The 12,927-nt window shown below is 32.5% G+C and overlaps 1 protein-coding gene across 1 annotated transcript; it reads left to right on the forward strand.

The window, feature by feature from the left end:
• The first annotated feature begins 5,220 nt into the window (after nucleotides 1-5,220).
• On the forward strand, nucleotides 5,221-7,040 carry LOC116186959 (chalcone synthase 3-like). Its single transcript, XM_031515519.1, has 3 exons — nucleotides 5,221-5,464; nucleotides 5,610-5,918; nucleotides 6,136-7,040. The coding sequence occupies exons 1-3, from the start codon at nucleotides 5,284-5,286 to the stop codon at nucleotides 6,819-6,821; spliced, it is 1,176 nt and encodes a 391-aa protein (XP_031371379.1). The 5' UTR covers nucleotides 5,221-5,283; the 3' UTR covers nucleotides 6,822-7,040.
• The last annotated feature ends 5,887 nt before the right edge of the window (nucleotides 7,041-12,927 follow it).

Consider the following 12,927-nt stretch of genomic DNA (forward strand, 5'->3'; position numbering starts at 1 on the left):
GTTCCTCCTCTACCTCTCGGCCTCTACACGATTCAATGGCTCCTCCCTTCAATGACATCTTCCTTTACAACAGAAAGCCTCGAGGTCTGGATAATTTGTGCGTACTTTTGATTATTCGATACAGAGATGTTGAAATCGTTGGCTGGCATTACAAAGGTGGCATTTTAAACGTTCATGAACAACACTCATAAAACCTTCATTAATAAACAAATAAAATAGGTTAAATAAAAAATCCCAACCTTAAAAAAAGTCTCAATTTCATCATAAATTTGGTATGTAATGAAAAAAAACCATATGTTTTATAAATTGTCTTGGAAATAACCTCTCTCCTCATCCGGGTCTCCTTGCAGTACTCCTAAAGTCTGCCCCGGCTAGCATCTTCTCTCATTGACCATTTCTAAGAAATTTTTAAAATATGTATTTTTTTTAAATTACAAATCAAAATTTAGAACAAAATTGAGACTTTTCTGAAAATTTAGGTTATTTTTGTAAAGAAACGAAAAGATCATCAGATGATGTGTAAACTTTTTGGGTACCATAAAGTCCATGTAGGCAAATAGACGAAAAACTTAACAAAATGATAACGAGAGGTCAAATCTGAGACGATTTTCAAAACATGTGGATTTTTTTATTACAAAGTAAATTTTAGGATAAAACTGAGACTTTTTACAAAACTTAGGTTTTTTTGTTTTTGTAATTTGCCCTAGCAAGAAAGATCAAACGAAGAAAAAAGGTAAATCTGGGTTCAAGAAGGGGAGACATGTGGTCGAGGAGTCCAACAAGGACGATGATGAGATGAGGAGGAGAGTCCCTAGGAGTCTGATGACCCATCCTCGTCCAATTATTACTTTGTGATGTTTATGTTTGTTTTAAGATATTTGTGACATCGGATTTATATTTTTCTCAACTTCACTGCTTGTCATGTTAAACTTATGCATGTTGAACCTGTCGAACCATGTGCACATTGTGATTTTGGATATTTCTGAATTAATGTTAGATAATGTGTCAACAGGTTCAAATGTTATGATGGGATCTTAATATTTTATGGGGAAATTCTGCCAAATTTTTTTTAAAAAACCCCCCACAACATATTCAATTATTGTATTATTTTTGTTATTATACATCTTATAAAATTATTGATATGAATATGGTATTAATTTTATTATATAATAGTGTTAGGGTAAAAAAATTAATTAAATATCCAAAAGATGGTGATTTCTTTAATAAATCGGATCAGTAAATAGACTATATATATAATTAAATGTGAATAGATGACAGGCTGAGATGGCGATAACTCGATGGATAAGGAGACGGACATAGATTGGGACAGATCGGGTGAGAGGTCTTGGATTCGAAACTTCGAGGCAGCACAAATAAATGGAAATAAAAAGAGAGAAGCTGCCCCTGGGTCTCAGATTTCCGGCGGGTTGTTCCATCGAAGATTCCAATGGGATCTCCGATGGCAATGTCCATCAAAAACTTCCGACAAAACAGCCCGTTGGAAAATTTTTCCGACGGCCTTCCCCATCGGAAAAGCCGTCGGAGGCTTTTCCTACGCCCCTTATCCCGATGCGCCGTTTCAGCTGAAAATTACGTTGGAGATTAGTTTTCTGACGAAATTCCGACGGATCCTTCTGTCAGAAAAAGCGTAGTTTCTAGTAGTGGGAGAAATCTAATTATATGTCCTTCCGAATGTATATTTGCTCAAGAAAGTTAAAATCAAGTATCATATGACATTCTCCTGATTTTACTAGTCAATTTATCTTTATTATAATGTTACTATGTGATATAGACTCGAGGGCTATATATATACATATACTTAAAGACTTACCTAAAATGCAATTGCATAATTAAAGGATTTTTCTAACCTATTCCTTGGGGCATATGATAAAGGCTAATAAATAAAGTAAAATTTCTAAAATTACCACCTTTTTTCTACCATTTAAACGCAAACAATTATTTCATTTTCAAATTGATTAACTCATTCATGGTAAGTATGAGCTCTTATTCTATATCTTTAGGGCATAGGATGGAAAAATCCAATTATAAAATAGAAGCAAAGTAATAAATTGTGATTTATTACTCTGTTTCGGGTCTTGTGAATAGAGAAAATTCGCGTTAGGAAATCTTTCTCCCTTAGTGGGTCAACCCGACTTAACTGGATTAGTCGGTGGTCTATTAGGCTGTCGGATACCAGGTGCACATTGAAAAAATTAAACTATGAGTTCTCATATTTTATAAAGATAGGTGACCTATTTTGTTATCAATTTAAAAGTACAAATTTACTAAATAGTATTCAAATTATAAATAACCTAAATTATATTAAGCTGGGCTCCATCCACCTTATTAGCTAAAATATAATTGCATGAAAGAATCTACCGAAGAATGAAATACATCAGAAAATAAATACACATAAAAATAACGTAAAATAATTTTACTCGCATATAGTAAAATTACATGATAGAAGGATAGTACATGCTCTAATATAAAAAGTCTTCTTTCTTCTTGTTTTTTTAGTTGACGTCGAACTCACCTAACACCAAAATAAAAGCAAAAAGAAAAAAAGAACAAAAAAGTTAGGAAATGAGAAAGTAATACATGCCACTACAGCAGGAAACAAAATATATGAAAATATGAAACCATGATGTACCTTTTTGGCAATTTGAGCTTCTCTAAATCTGCTTATACATATGTATGAGTGGTCTTGGCTGCAATTAATTATAGCAATTAATTTGATAATAAACAAATTTATAGCAAATTAATTTGAGAACCCGTTACTATTATTATTTTCATGGAATACGAATAAATTAAATGCATTGAAGATTAAACATTATGTAATATTAAATCGTTATAAATTTTTTAAATTTCAAAGCTTACGTAGTATATCCATTGAAAAGAAGATGATATAGTATAGATTTGAGTAGACTATCATTATCCACTTATTAAATTGCCACTGATATATTTTTACCACCAATTAATCCTAAACGTCTTCATTCCGTCTAACATTTATATCTTTTCGACAGACAAGTGACATGGCATCCAAAGTGAAGATAACGCATCCATGACTTTTCCGTCACGGAGGAGTATAAATGTGAGGCGGAACAGAAACGTTTAGGGTTAATTGGTGGTAAAAATACGTCAGTGGTAAAAGTGGTGGTACTTTTAATAAGTGAAGGGTAACAGTGACAATCAATTTTATAGATTTTCATTATGTTTATAGCAAATTCATTTTATTTTGTAAAAATCCACTACAACAGTCAATAGTAAAGTAAATAGATTCAAGTAAAATTTTCCGTTTTAATTTTCTTAGTTTTAAACTAAATTTAATAGATTAAATGTATATTATTATTAATTTACAGAATTAATTTTCCGATGAAAAGTATTTTATAACTCTATCTATCAAATTGATCCTAATTATTATAGAGTAATTGTTAAAAAATCCAAAAGTTGCATAGTTTAGACTTTAATTTTGTTAATACCAGGTTCCTATTAAAAGTTCAACTAAGACAAAAAGGAAAATTAATGCAAGTTTCTTTTCTAACTATGTTATTTTTAAACTAAACGTTACATGCCATAAATTTTAATATTGTTTGTAGCATATTCTTTTTTAAAAATTTACTATAAAAATAAAGTAAATTAATTTAAGTGAGGTTTCCTTTCTAATTTTAATTTTTCTGAATTAAGTTTAATCTAAATTAGATATAGAAGTAAATTTTAGTTAGATATTGACATTTCTAACCACATACCAGTAAACATTTACCTTTAGGTTAGAGTAAATATATATCATTGGTAGGTTGGAGAGAATATATATTGTTGGTAGGTTGGAGTAAATACATGTAATCAATTATTATTTTTTATTTGTGGCAATATAATAAATATAATTATAGTACATTGTTAGTCCTAAATATTATTTAGATATAAAAAGGTACATGATATTTCTTTAGGATAAAAAGTTATAGAACTTTTATATAAATCCATTATTATAAATAAATATACCATAGTTCTTTGCTAACAATGACAAAATGTAACTAATAAATAGTTTTACTATGTAATGCAATTAATTTTGGAAGTTGATCCGTTGGATAGGTAGAATAAAAGTCACCAATTTTACTGAGAAGGGACATTATGCTTATTTTTCACTTAGATCGACAGGCACAATGCAAAATTTTGAAGGTAGAGAGGCAAATCTAAAAGTACCCTATAGTTATTCAGCAAAAAAAAAAAGTACCATATAGTTCAGGGATAAACTGCATTTATTTATATGTTTTAATCCTAAATCTTATTTAAACATTTACATTTGTGACCCTACGTAATCATGATATTTCCGTTTCTAATACTATCTATGTCATCCATGGTATATAACTTTATATACGTAGACAGCACTAGGATAATAAATTGATGTTATATTTAACTCTAAGGACAAATAATTTATTTAACACTACATTTAACGCAAGTACAAATGTGTAAACCATATATATAAATAATCTCTCGTAGTACGGGTTGCGTTCTAATGTTAAATATATTTACAATCAATTCAAAAATTCCCTTGAATCAGTCTTTCGTACGATCAATTCATGTCTCTCATTTTCCTCATTTCCAAAAGTCATGACCAATATATTCCTCCTAATAATTACGCTAATTTTCTCATTTGTCTCCCATCTCATCAAAATCAACATTTGAGCGTTGACGTTATCTTTTTCGTAAGAAAAAGCAAATTAAAGGAGTCGAAAAATTATAAGACGTATATGTGATTCTCTTTTAATCAAATTGACATAAAATAATATTCCGTAAGTTACTCTTTTTTTTTTTGAGTGAATTACAAGTAAGATACTTTAGACACCGACACGTATACATAGTATTAATTAATTAATTAATTAATTGAATCCTCGGACAATGAGGTCATGCATAACTTTTTTTTTCATTTATTTAATTTCATATTTGCAAAATTGTGCATCGCCCTTTGGTTTGTTGAGTATTTCAGTATAATATTATAAGTTTTCTCGTAATTAAAAAAACAAGTCAACATCATTGTTCCATTCTATATCTTTTCTTTTATAATATATAGAAATTTGCAATATAAAATGAATATAATATGATTAATGGAAGAGTCATGTGGTTGGTAAGTGAGTTGAGGTTGCTAAAAACCTATCCAACTACCCAGCCAGCTCTCTCTATTTAAGTATCGTAAGGGCTATCTCATTCCAAAACATGCTATAGAGATCCATTAGTTCCATTACTAGAGCATCCAGGACCGATATCTCGAGATATATAGTCGAAAAGAGAATGGTTACTGCTATCGGGGAAATGAGGGCAAACCAACGGGCTAAAGGCCATGCATCCATCCTAGCCATTGGAACTGCTACTCCCGAAAGCTGTTTCCATCAAGCTGATTTTCCTGACTACTACTTCCGTGTCACAAAAAGCGAACACATGACCGACCTCAAACAGAAGTTCACTCGCATTTGTGAGTAAATCTAATCATCATCATCATCATTATTGTTAAGTGATGCATGTATTTCTGCTAATATCATAAATATATAAAGCATATCTACATGTTTATAGACAAAAAAAACCACCTTTGTTTGTAATAATTCTCTCCAATGGTCCAGGCGACAGGTCAACCGTGAAGAAAAGGTATATGATCTTCACAGAAGAGTTTCTTAGGGAAAACCCTATGTTCTGCTCCCACAATGTTCCATCTCTTAATGCTCGACAAGACACGCTAATGGACTACATACCAAAGCTAGCTGCGAAAGCCGCATCCAAGGCTATCATGGAGTGGGGGCAACCCAAGTCGATGATCACCCATGTCATCGTATGCACCGTTATTGCATCAGAAATGCCTGGGGTGGACGTTAAGCTGATTAAGCTACTGGGGCTCAATCCATCAGTCAAAAGGATCATGCTCTATCACCAGGGTTTGTTCATAATCTTGCGGTTGTCACAAACTCGTTATCTGTAACAATAACTTCAATTAGAAAACACGGATATTTTTACCAACCGAGCATTCATCTCCCAATATTACAAAACATATGAAAATTTCATATTTGAATTTGCGTGATTTCATGATAAATTACTTATAATTGCTTGTAGTTCACCCTAACTGTTTGTACAATGTATATATACCTGAATCAGGTTGCTTTGCTGGTGGAACGGTCCTTCGGATAGCTAAGGATCTCGTGGAGAATAATGCCAATGCACGAGTGCTCGTAGTCAGCGCAGAGAGCATTATTGGAGACTTTCGAGGGCCATCAGAGGAAAATATGGCTTCTCTTGTATTGCAGGCGATCTTCGGGGATGGGGCAGCTGCACTGATAATTGGTGCTGATCCGGTAGAGGCGGTTGAGCGACCCATATTCCAAATTGCATTCACTGCAGAGACCATCATACCTGACACAGAAGATGGTGTCTCGGGAAAGTTACGAGATACTGGTTTAAAATTCATCTTATCAGACAAGGTTCCCTCCTTGATTGCTGACAACATCGAGAAGAGCTTGATGGAGGCCTTCGGTCCAATTGGTATCGATGATTGGAACTCAGTATTTTGGGCACCTCACCCAGGCGGGCCGAAAATCCTTGACAAAATTGAATCAAAGCTACGATTAACCAAAGACAAGTTAGCGGCTTCCAGGCATGTGTTGCAAGAGTACGGGAACATGTCTAGCGCCTGTGTGCTATTCATTCTTGATGAGATGAGAAGGAGGTCAAAAGAGGATCGAATGCTCACCACCGGCGAAGGCCTCGAGTGGGGCGTCCTTTTCGGGTTTGGCCCAGGCCTTACCGTTGAGACAGTCGTGCTTCGCAGCTGTCCTATCGTGTAGTGATAACCGTATTACAAGATCAACCTTAATGGTTCGTGTGTGAGTGCGAGTGTGTTTTTTCTTTTCGGTGCACTGGTTCGTTTGTGTCTTAATATTAGGTCAATTCGTTTGCATGGTTCGTTGTGGTTTAAGTAGTACAAAATAAATTGAATGTACGCACTCTGGGAAGGCAATCGGTTGCACTATATAATCATAGTACATTACATAAATTTTTAGTAAGTTAGTTGAATTTATCTTCGATTACTAATAGAGAAGGTGAATTGCACGAATTCCAAAGCATATTACATATATTTCGAAGTAAAACATTAAAGATTTGAAACAAAAGTACACAAATTTACATGTTGTGAGAGCTTTATCTTTTATTAAACCAACCTGGCTCGACTGGATTAGTCAGAGCCCATTGGGCTCCCGAATATCAGGATTCACACAAAAAATAAGTACACAAATTTGAAACAACTTAGTAGGCGCTTGGTTTTGGAATAGAGACATACTCTACTCTAATTCATGAGATAGACACAAAATAGTTGGGAGAAATTATTATTATTAAAAAATTGATTGTAATAATGATTAAAAAAATATGTGAGAGAATTTATTAAAAAAATTGAAGAAAATGACAAAAAAAAAGTAATGAAAAGTTTGAAAATTTTAGTATTAAAAAGTTAGATGTAATAATAGTTAAGCAAATGTATGTAAGAGAATATATTATTAAATTCAAGACAAAAAAAATAGCGATTGTGTTGTTGAATTAAGAGAAAAATAAAGTGGAGTGGAGTAGAATTTGATTATATTATGTAATAAAACAAAGCCCTAGTTTTTTAGTGAAACACCTAGGGTGGCGTTTGGTTTCGGGATTTTAATCCTACTCCACTCCACTCCTCTCCTCTCTTCTTCCAATTCAACATGATTATCACTTTTTTTTTATCTTTTTCTCTTATTTAATAATCAATTCTCACATATATCTTTTCATAACCATTATTAAAATTAATTTTTTAAGAATAGATTCTCCGTCCTACTTTTACTTCCACATATATATACATAAATTTTTGTTTTCATATTTAATAATAAATTTTCACATAAACTTTTTTTCCTCACTCTTATTATAACCAATTTTTTAATAATAAATTCCTCCATCTACTAATTAATTATTTTATCCAGATGTGGATGGTGTAATAAATGAAAATGTCTAGAGCATCTTGTCTTCAAAGGTCGGAAGAGACTGACACGAGCGTTTTTAACTTCAAAGGTCTGTCATCATTTTCAACATCCCACCATCAACAGGCGCCACCGTCCCGTTCTGATACCATGTGAAAATTAAATATAAGATGAGAGAAGAGTGTGGAGATGTTTAAACATGGTGACCAAATGCTAAAACCACGGGAGTATATTATTTAAACTGGTTCAAGGAAATAAATGGAATAACTCACCTCTTTATATGCTCGATACAATAACTAAACTAGAATATAAATAATCTCATAATCTCTCTCTCTCTCTCTCTCTCTCTCTCTCTATATATATATATATATATGTAATAACATAGTCCTGAGTTGAACTCTCACGCCGCCACATCATCAAAAATATAAAACGGAATTCCCTCGTGTTGGCAAATCATCAATCAATCATATATAAGAAAATATTTATATATTTTTATAAGAGAAATATATGCTCGATACAATAACTAAACTAGAATATAAATAATCCCATACTCTATATATCTATATATATGTATATAATAACAAATTCCCGAACTAAATTCTCACGCCACCACATCATCAAAGATATAAAATGGAATTCTCTCGCATTGTCACATCATCGTTTATATATAAAAAAAAGATATATATATATATATATATATATTATTAAAGAAATATATGCAACTTATATATTGGCAATGGCTAGGCCTGTCGAAACCCCCTAAACAAAATCGGTTTCCCCAAAACTTGTAGTGAGAAAAGGGTGAGAGCCGAGTTGAAATCCCAAAGGAAGCTAAGGAATTCTCTAAACCAATGAGCTAGCAAAAGTAACAAATGGGGAATTTTGATAATCAAGAAACTAAAATGCAGCAAAAACAATTTAAAAGTGCAAGGGAAAGTGAGTAATCAATAACCGGGAGACGTATGACTTGAGTTCGAAAACCACTTAGTGGATGGTTGGTTATAGAAGCATTAGAATGTAAATTTCAGCAGCTAAGAGTCGAGTTCCCGCGACCGCAAGGAATCAACTAGTATCTAAATTCTAACTAATCAAAATACCGTCTAGCTAGTAGGTTCATCAATTAGTTAACTAGGTATCGACCGATTCCCTAATTAACTAAGCAATGGCTTTAAGCATAAGGATGCCTTAACCCGAGCGATTAATTGATTCGCCAATTAATTGACTCGTCCTATCATTCTCTAACCAATTAGGGCAGCAACTACCGTTCGTTCCTAATTAGTCTTGCTTCGAATCAATTTCCACAAACACCGTAGTAGTTGTCGATAAGCTAACTTGCAAGTATCTTATTCATGACCATGAGAGAATATTTGTAACGATGACATCCAAGAATGAATAAGTGCTGAAATCAAAATATTAAAACCTGCTCCTCACAACCAAATCGTGAGATTTCCGTTCTCAAGTCAAACGAAACGAATTAGCCACACATGGCTATGCAGGAATTCACGAAAACTGATGATCGTTGGAGGAACACTCAGCAGCCGTCGGCCTCTTTTCCATGTTTATCTTCCAAAAAAACTAAAAAAACCCTAAACCTAGATGATCCTTAGGTTTATATATCTCCCTCCAAAATAGGAACCAATAATGAAAATATCTTTAAAGATTTCCTAAAAACTCTCATTATAATTAAAAGGGAATCCTTAGATTTGCAAATAAATCGGGGATTGATTTTGAACTCCCTCTCGGATCAGTTGTGCATGTGGTGCACCACTAACCAGAAGTCCTTGTATCCTTGCAAGTTCTATCTTGATACTTCAATGGTCTCCAATTCATCCCAAACATGCATCAAATTGCTTCCAACTCTTTTCTAGCACAAGTTTTCCTAGAAATTGTCATCCAAGCATCAGATACCATGAAAACAACATAAAATCAAGTTTAAATTGTACCCATTTCATGGACAAATCTTCCCTTATAAGGCAACTCTATATATAAAGTGATATGATGAAATATAGGATGGGATATGAAATTCAATATATAGTGGAATTTGAAAGCATCTTCGTCCTACTGAAAAAAAAAAAAAAAAAAAAACATCTTCGAGAATTTTGCAGTTCGAAGTATCCATGGAATCTATATTATCGCAGATAATATATAATAGTAGAATAAATATATATTAAATATAGATTCCATATTTCATATATATATATATATATGTATATATGCCTTTCAATATATAAAGTAGAATATATATAACCAATGTGGGTTGGTTCAAGTAATTCGACGCTTGTTCCGCTCAAGCAAGACCTCAGATTCGAGTCATTGTGAATACAGAAAATTTACGCTATGAGAGCTTTACCCCTTAGTGGACTGACCATGCACGACTGGATTAGTTGAACACCAATTAAGCTTCCGGATTTCAAGGTTCACACAGAAAAAAAAAAAAAGAGAGTAGAATATATATACCATTTATATATATATAGAGTAGAATATCCAAGTATAATGGCAATATAATATTTTAATGGATAAAAAGGAAATTGCTTATTTATTTATTAAGAAAATAATTTATATGACTCTTCGGAACTTGATATATATATATATATATATATAGTTGTATATTGTGTGCATATTTATACAACACCAACACCATATCCTATATCAATTTGGTCGTTTCACAAGGATTGATCATGTTTCCCCTTTACTTCCATCAAATTTATTAACAGGTTCCTTCCATCGAATTAGGATTTGCTTGTTACTCTATACTTTTGTGATCACATTTAACTGCTATGAGTTGACCCTACTTATTATTAAACATTTAGATAGTGTTTTACTCTTGTTGTGTTGTTGGTTTGAAAAATTTTTATTCTTCAAAAGAGTTACGATTACCTGTTGTGATTTTTAAAAAATTAAAAATCTTTCCCGCGTAATGCGCAGGTTCTCACCTAGTATCAATATAATACCAATTAAATTTTGAAAATCCGAAAATATTCAATTAACCTCCACTTGATACGATCTTATTCCCAGCTATTCTGTTTCCTAAGTTATAATATTATAATCTTCAATATTCATACTCGTGCGAGAGATGGGGACAATTGACGAGGCGAGCTTTCTCTCCATGCTCAGACTTACGGATATTGATGACTACAAGGCGATCTTTTTTTCTCCCGCTCTCGGGCAAAAACTAGCCACGGGTTCCGCTTTTGGACTGGATGAAGTTCAAGTGCACTTTTTGTTTTCTCGAAACTAGACGGAGCTTGGCGCTGTGTGCACGCGAACGCGTAATCAAGCTCTAATATCTTGTAAAATAGCCACTAGGCCTATAGCTATTTGATCCATATCCATTTCAAATGCTTGAACTAATAGATTATGGTATCGAATCTCATATAAAATCATGTATTTCTATTCAATATTCTAATATGGGATGATAACTCTCAACACTTCTGGGCATGAAGGCAACAATCACACTATCGTGTACCTCTCCAGGCGAAGTGTATAGCATGAGCTCTTTTATTACTCTTTTCTCGTTTGAGATAACTGTATTATTTAAGCTAATAAAATTTATAAAAGCTATAAGCCTATTTATATATTTATACTAAAATATACTCTACGATTATAACTCCAAATTATATAAGATAAATTCTATTAAATTTATGAAATTATGGTGTAATTGTAAGGACTAAAATTATATAATGGGTAATGAAAATTACATTTTTTTCCTATTCGAGGATGCAAAATTTGAACATGAATTACAAGGGAGACAGAACTTCTTAACCACATGGGCACCTTTTTCAGTAGTGATTTTTTTATAAAACTATATTGTATTAATGAGATACACTATCGGATGAACAAGGTCGAATGTACAATGAAATAATAATTTAAAAAATTAATATCCTATAATTTATAACCTCTTCTCTAAAATATACAAATTTACTAAAGTTGTGAGATATGATATATTAGGAATCATTTTTGGGTAAATAATATACTAGTAATCAATGCGATTTTTTTATTGTGCAGTGAAAAGTTACATATATTCTCTTTCTTAAATGCAGTAAATAATATATAAGGGGAATAGAACTCATTGACCATCTACATATTTTTTTCAGTAATAATTCTTTTTAGTAAAATTAAATTATAGTATTGAAATACAATATAGCAGATGAGCAAACTCGAGCATGTATAAACATGATATTTTAGAAAATATCATAAGTAATTTGACATAACAATCTTTGACACATAAGTTTGGCCTAAATATCTAACATCTTTCCAGTTTTATCCGATGTCTCTAAAGAGACATCAAAACGATAGTTCTAAATATGATGAGTTCACTTTAGAGTAACTAAACGAAAGAAAAGAATAGAAGAGATGAATGTAAAAGTGATAAAATTATGTAACCAGAAAAGTCATAAAATTAACGCATTAAGGCCAATTGCCTTCACCTATATTTAAAATTGAATGGGCATTGTTCTAGGCGCGTGCTAAAATTGCGCGTCCGGAAAGTTTTTGTATTAATTTTTCAATCAAATATAATATAAATGGATATATAATCGTTGGAGTAAATAAAACCGTACATGGGTGTGCGTGGATGGGATTAACTGATGTTCGTTGGATGATTCTTTTCTTTGTCCACACACCATCCCCCCCCACCCAACCACACCCCCCCTCATTCTCTGCGGTGGGGCGGAAAGGGAACGGAATTCAGTTGCTGGTTGGATGGTTAGACTTTGAGATTGGGAATAAGTTAATTAACAAAGATAAGCATGGTTTACGAGAACGTATATTTATTTATTTATTTTGGTCGAAAGAAGTTTACTATTATGGATGTTGGTTGGATGATTAGACTTTGAGATTGGGAATAAGTTAATTAACAAAGATTAAGCATGGTTATTTTTATTTTATTTTTTGTCGAGAGAAGTTGAATATTATGGAGGTTAGAGTAAAGGGACAGCTCGGAAAATATTAAAAG

This window comes from Punica granatum, chromosome 8 (genome assembly GCF_007655135.1).
Source record: "Punica granatum isolate Tunisia-2019 chromosome 8, ASM765513v2, whole genome shotgun sequence".
Taxonomy (NCBI): Eukaryota; Viridiplantae; Streptophyta; class Magnoliopsida; order Myrtales; family Lythraceae; genus Punica; species Punica granatum.

Coding starts and splice junctions, on each gene's coding strand:
- LOC116186959 (XM_031515519.1), top strand. CDS start 5,284: ATGGTTACTGCTATCGGGGAAATGAGGGCAAACCAACGGGCTAAAGGC. Junction 5,465..5,609: donor ACAGAAGTTCACTCGCATTT/GTGAGTAAATCT, acceptor CCAATGGTCCAG/GCGACAGGTCAACCGTGAAG. Junction 5,919..6,135: donor GATCATGCTCTATCACCAGG/GTTTGTTCATAA, acceptor TACCTGAATCAG/GTTGCTTTGCTGGTGGAACG.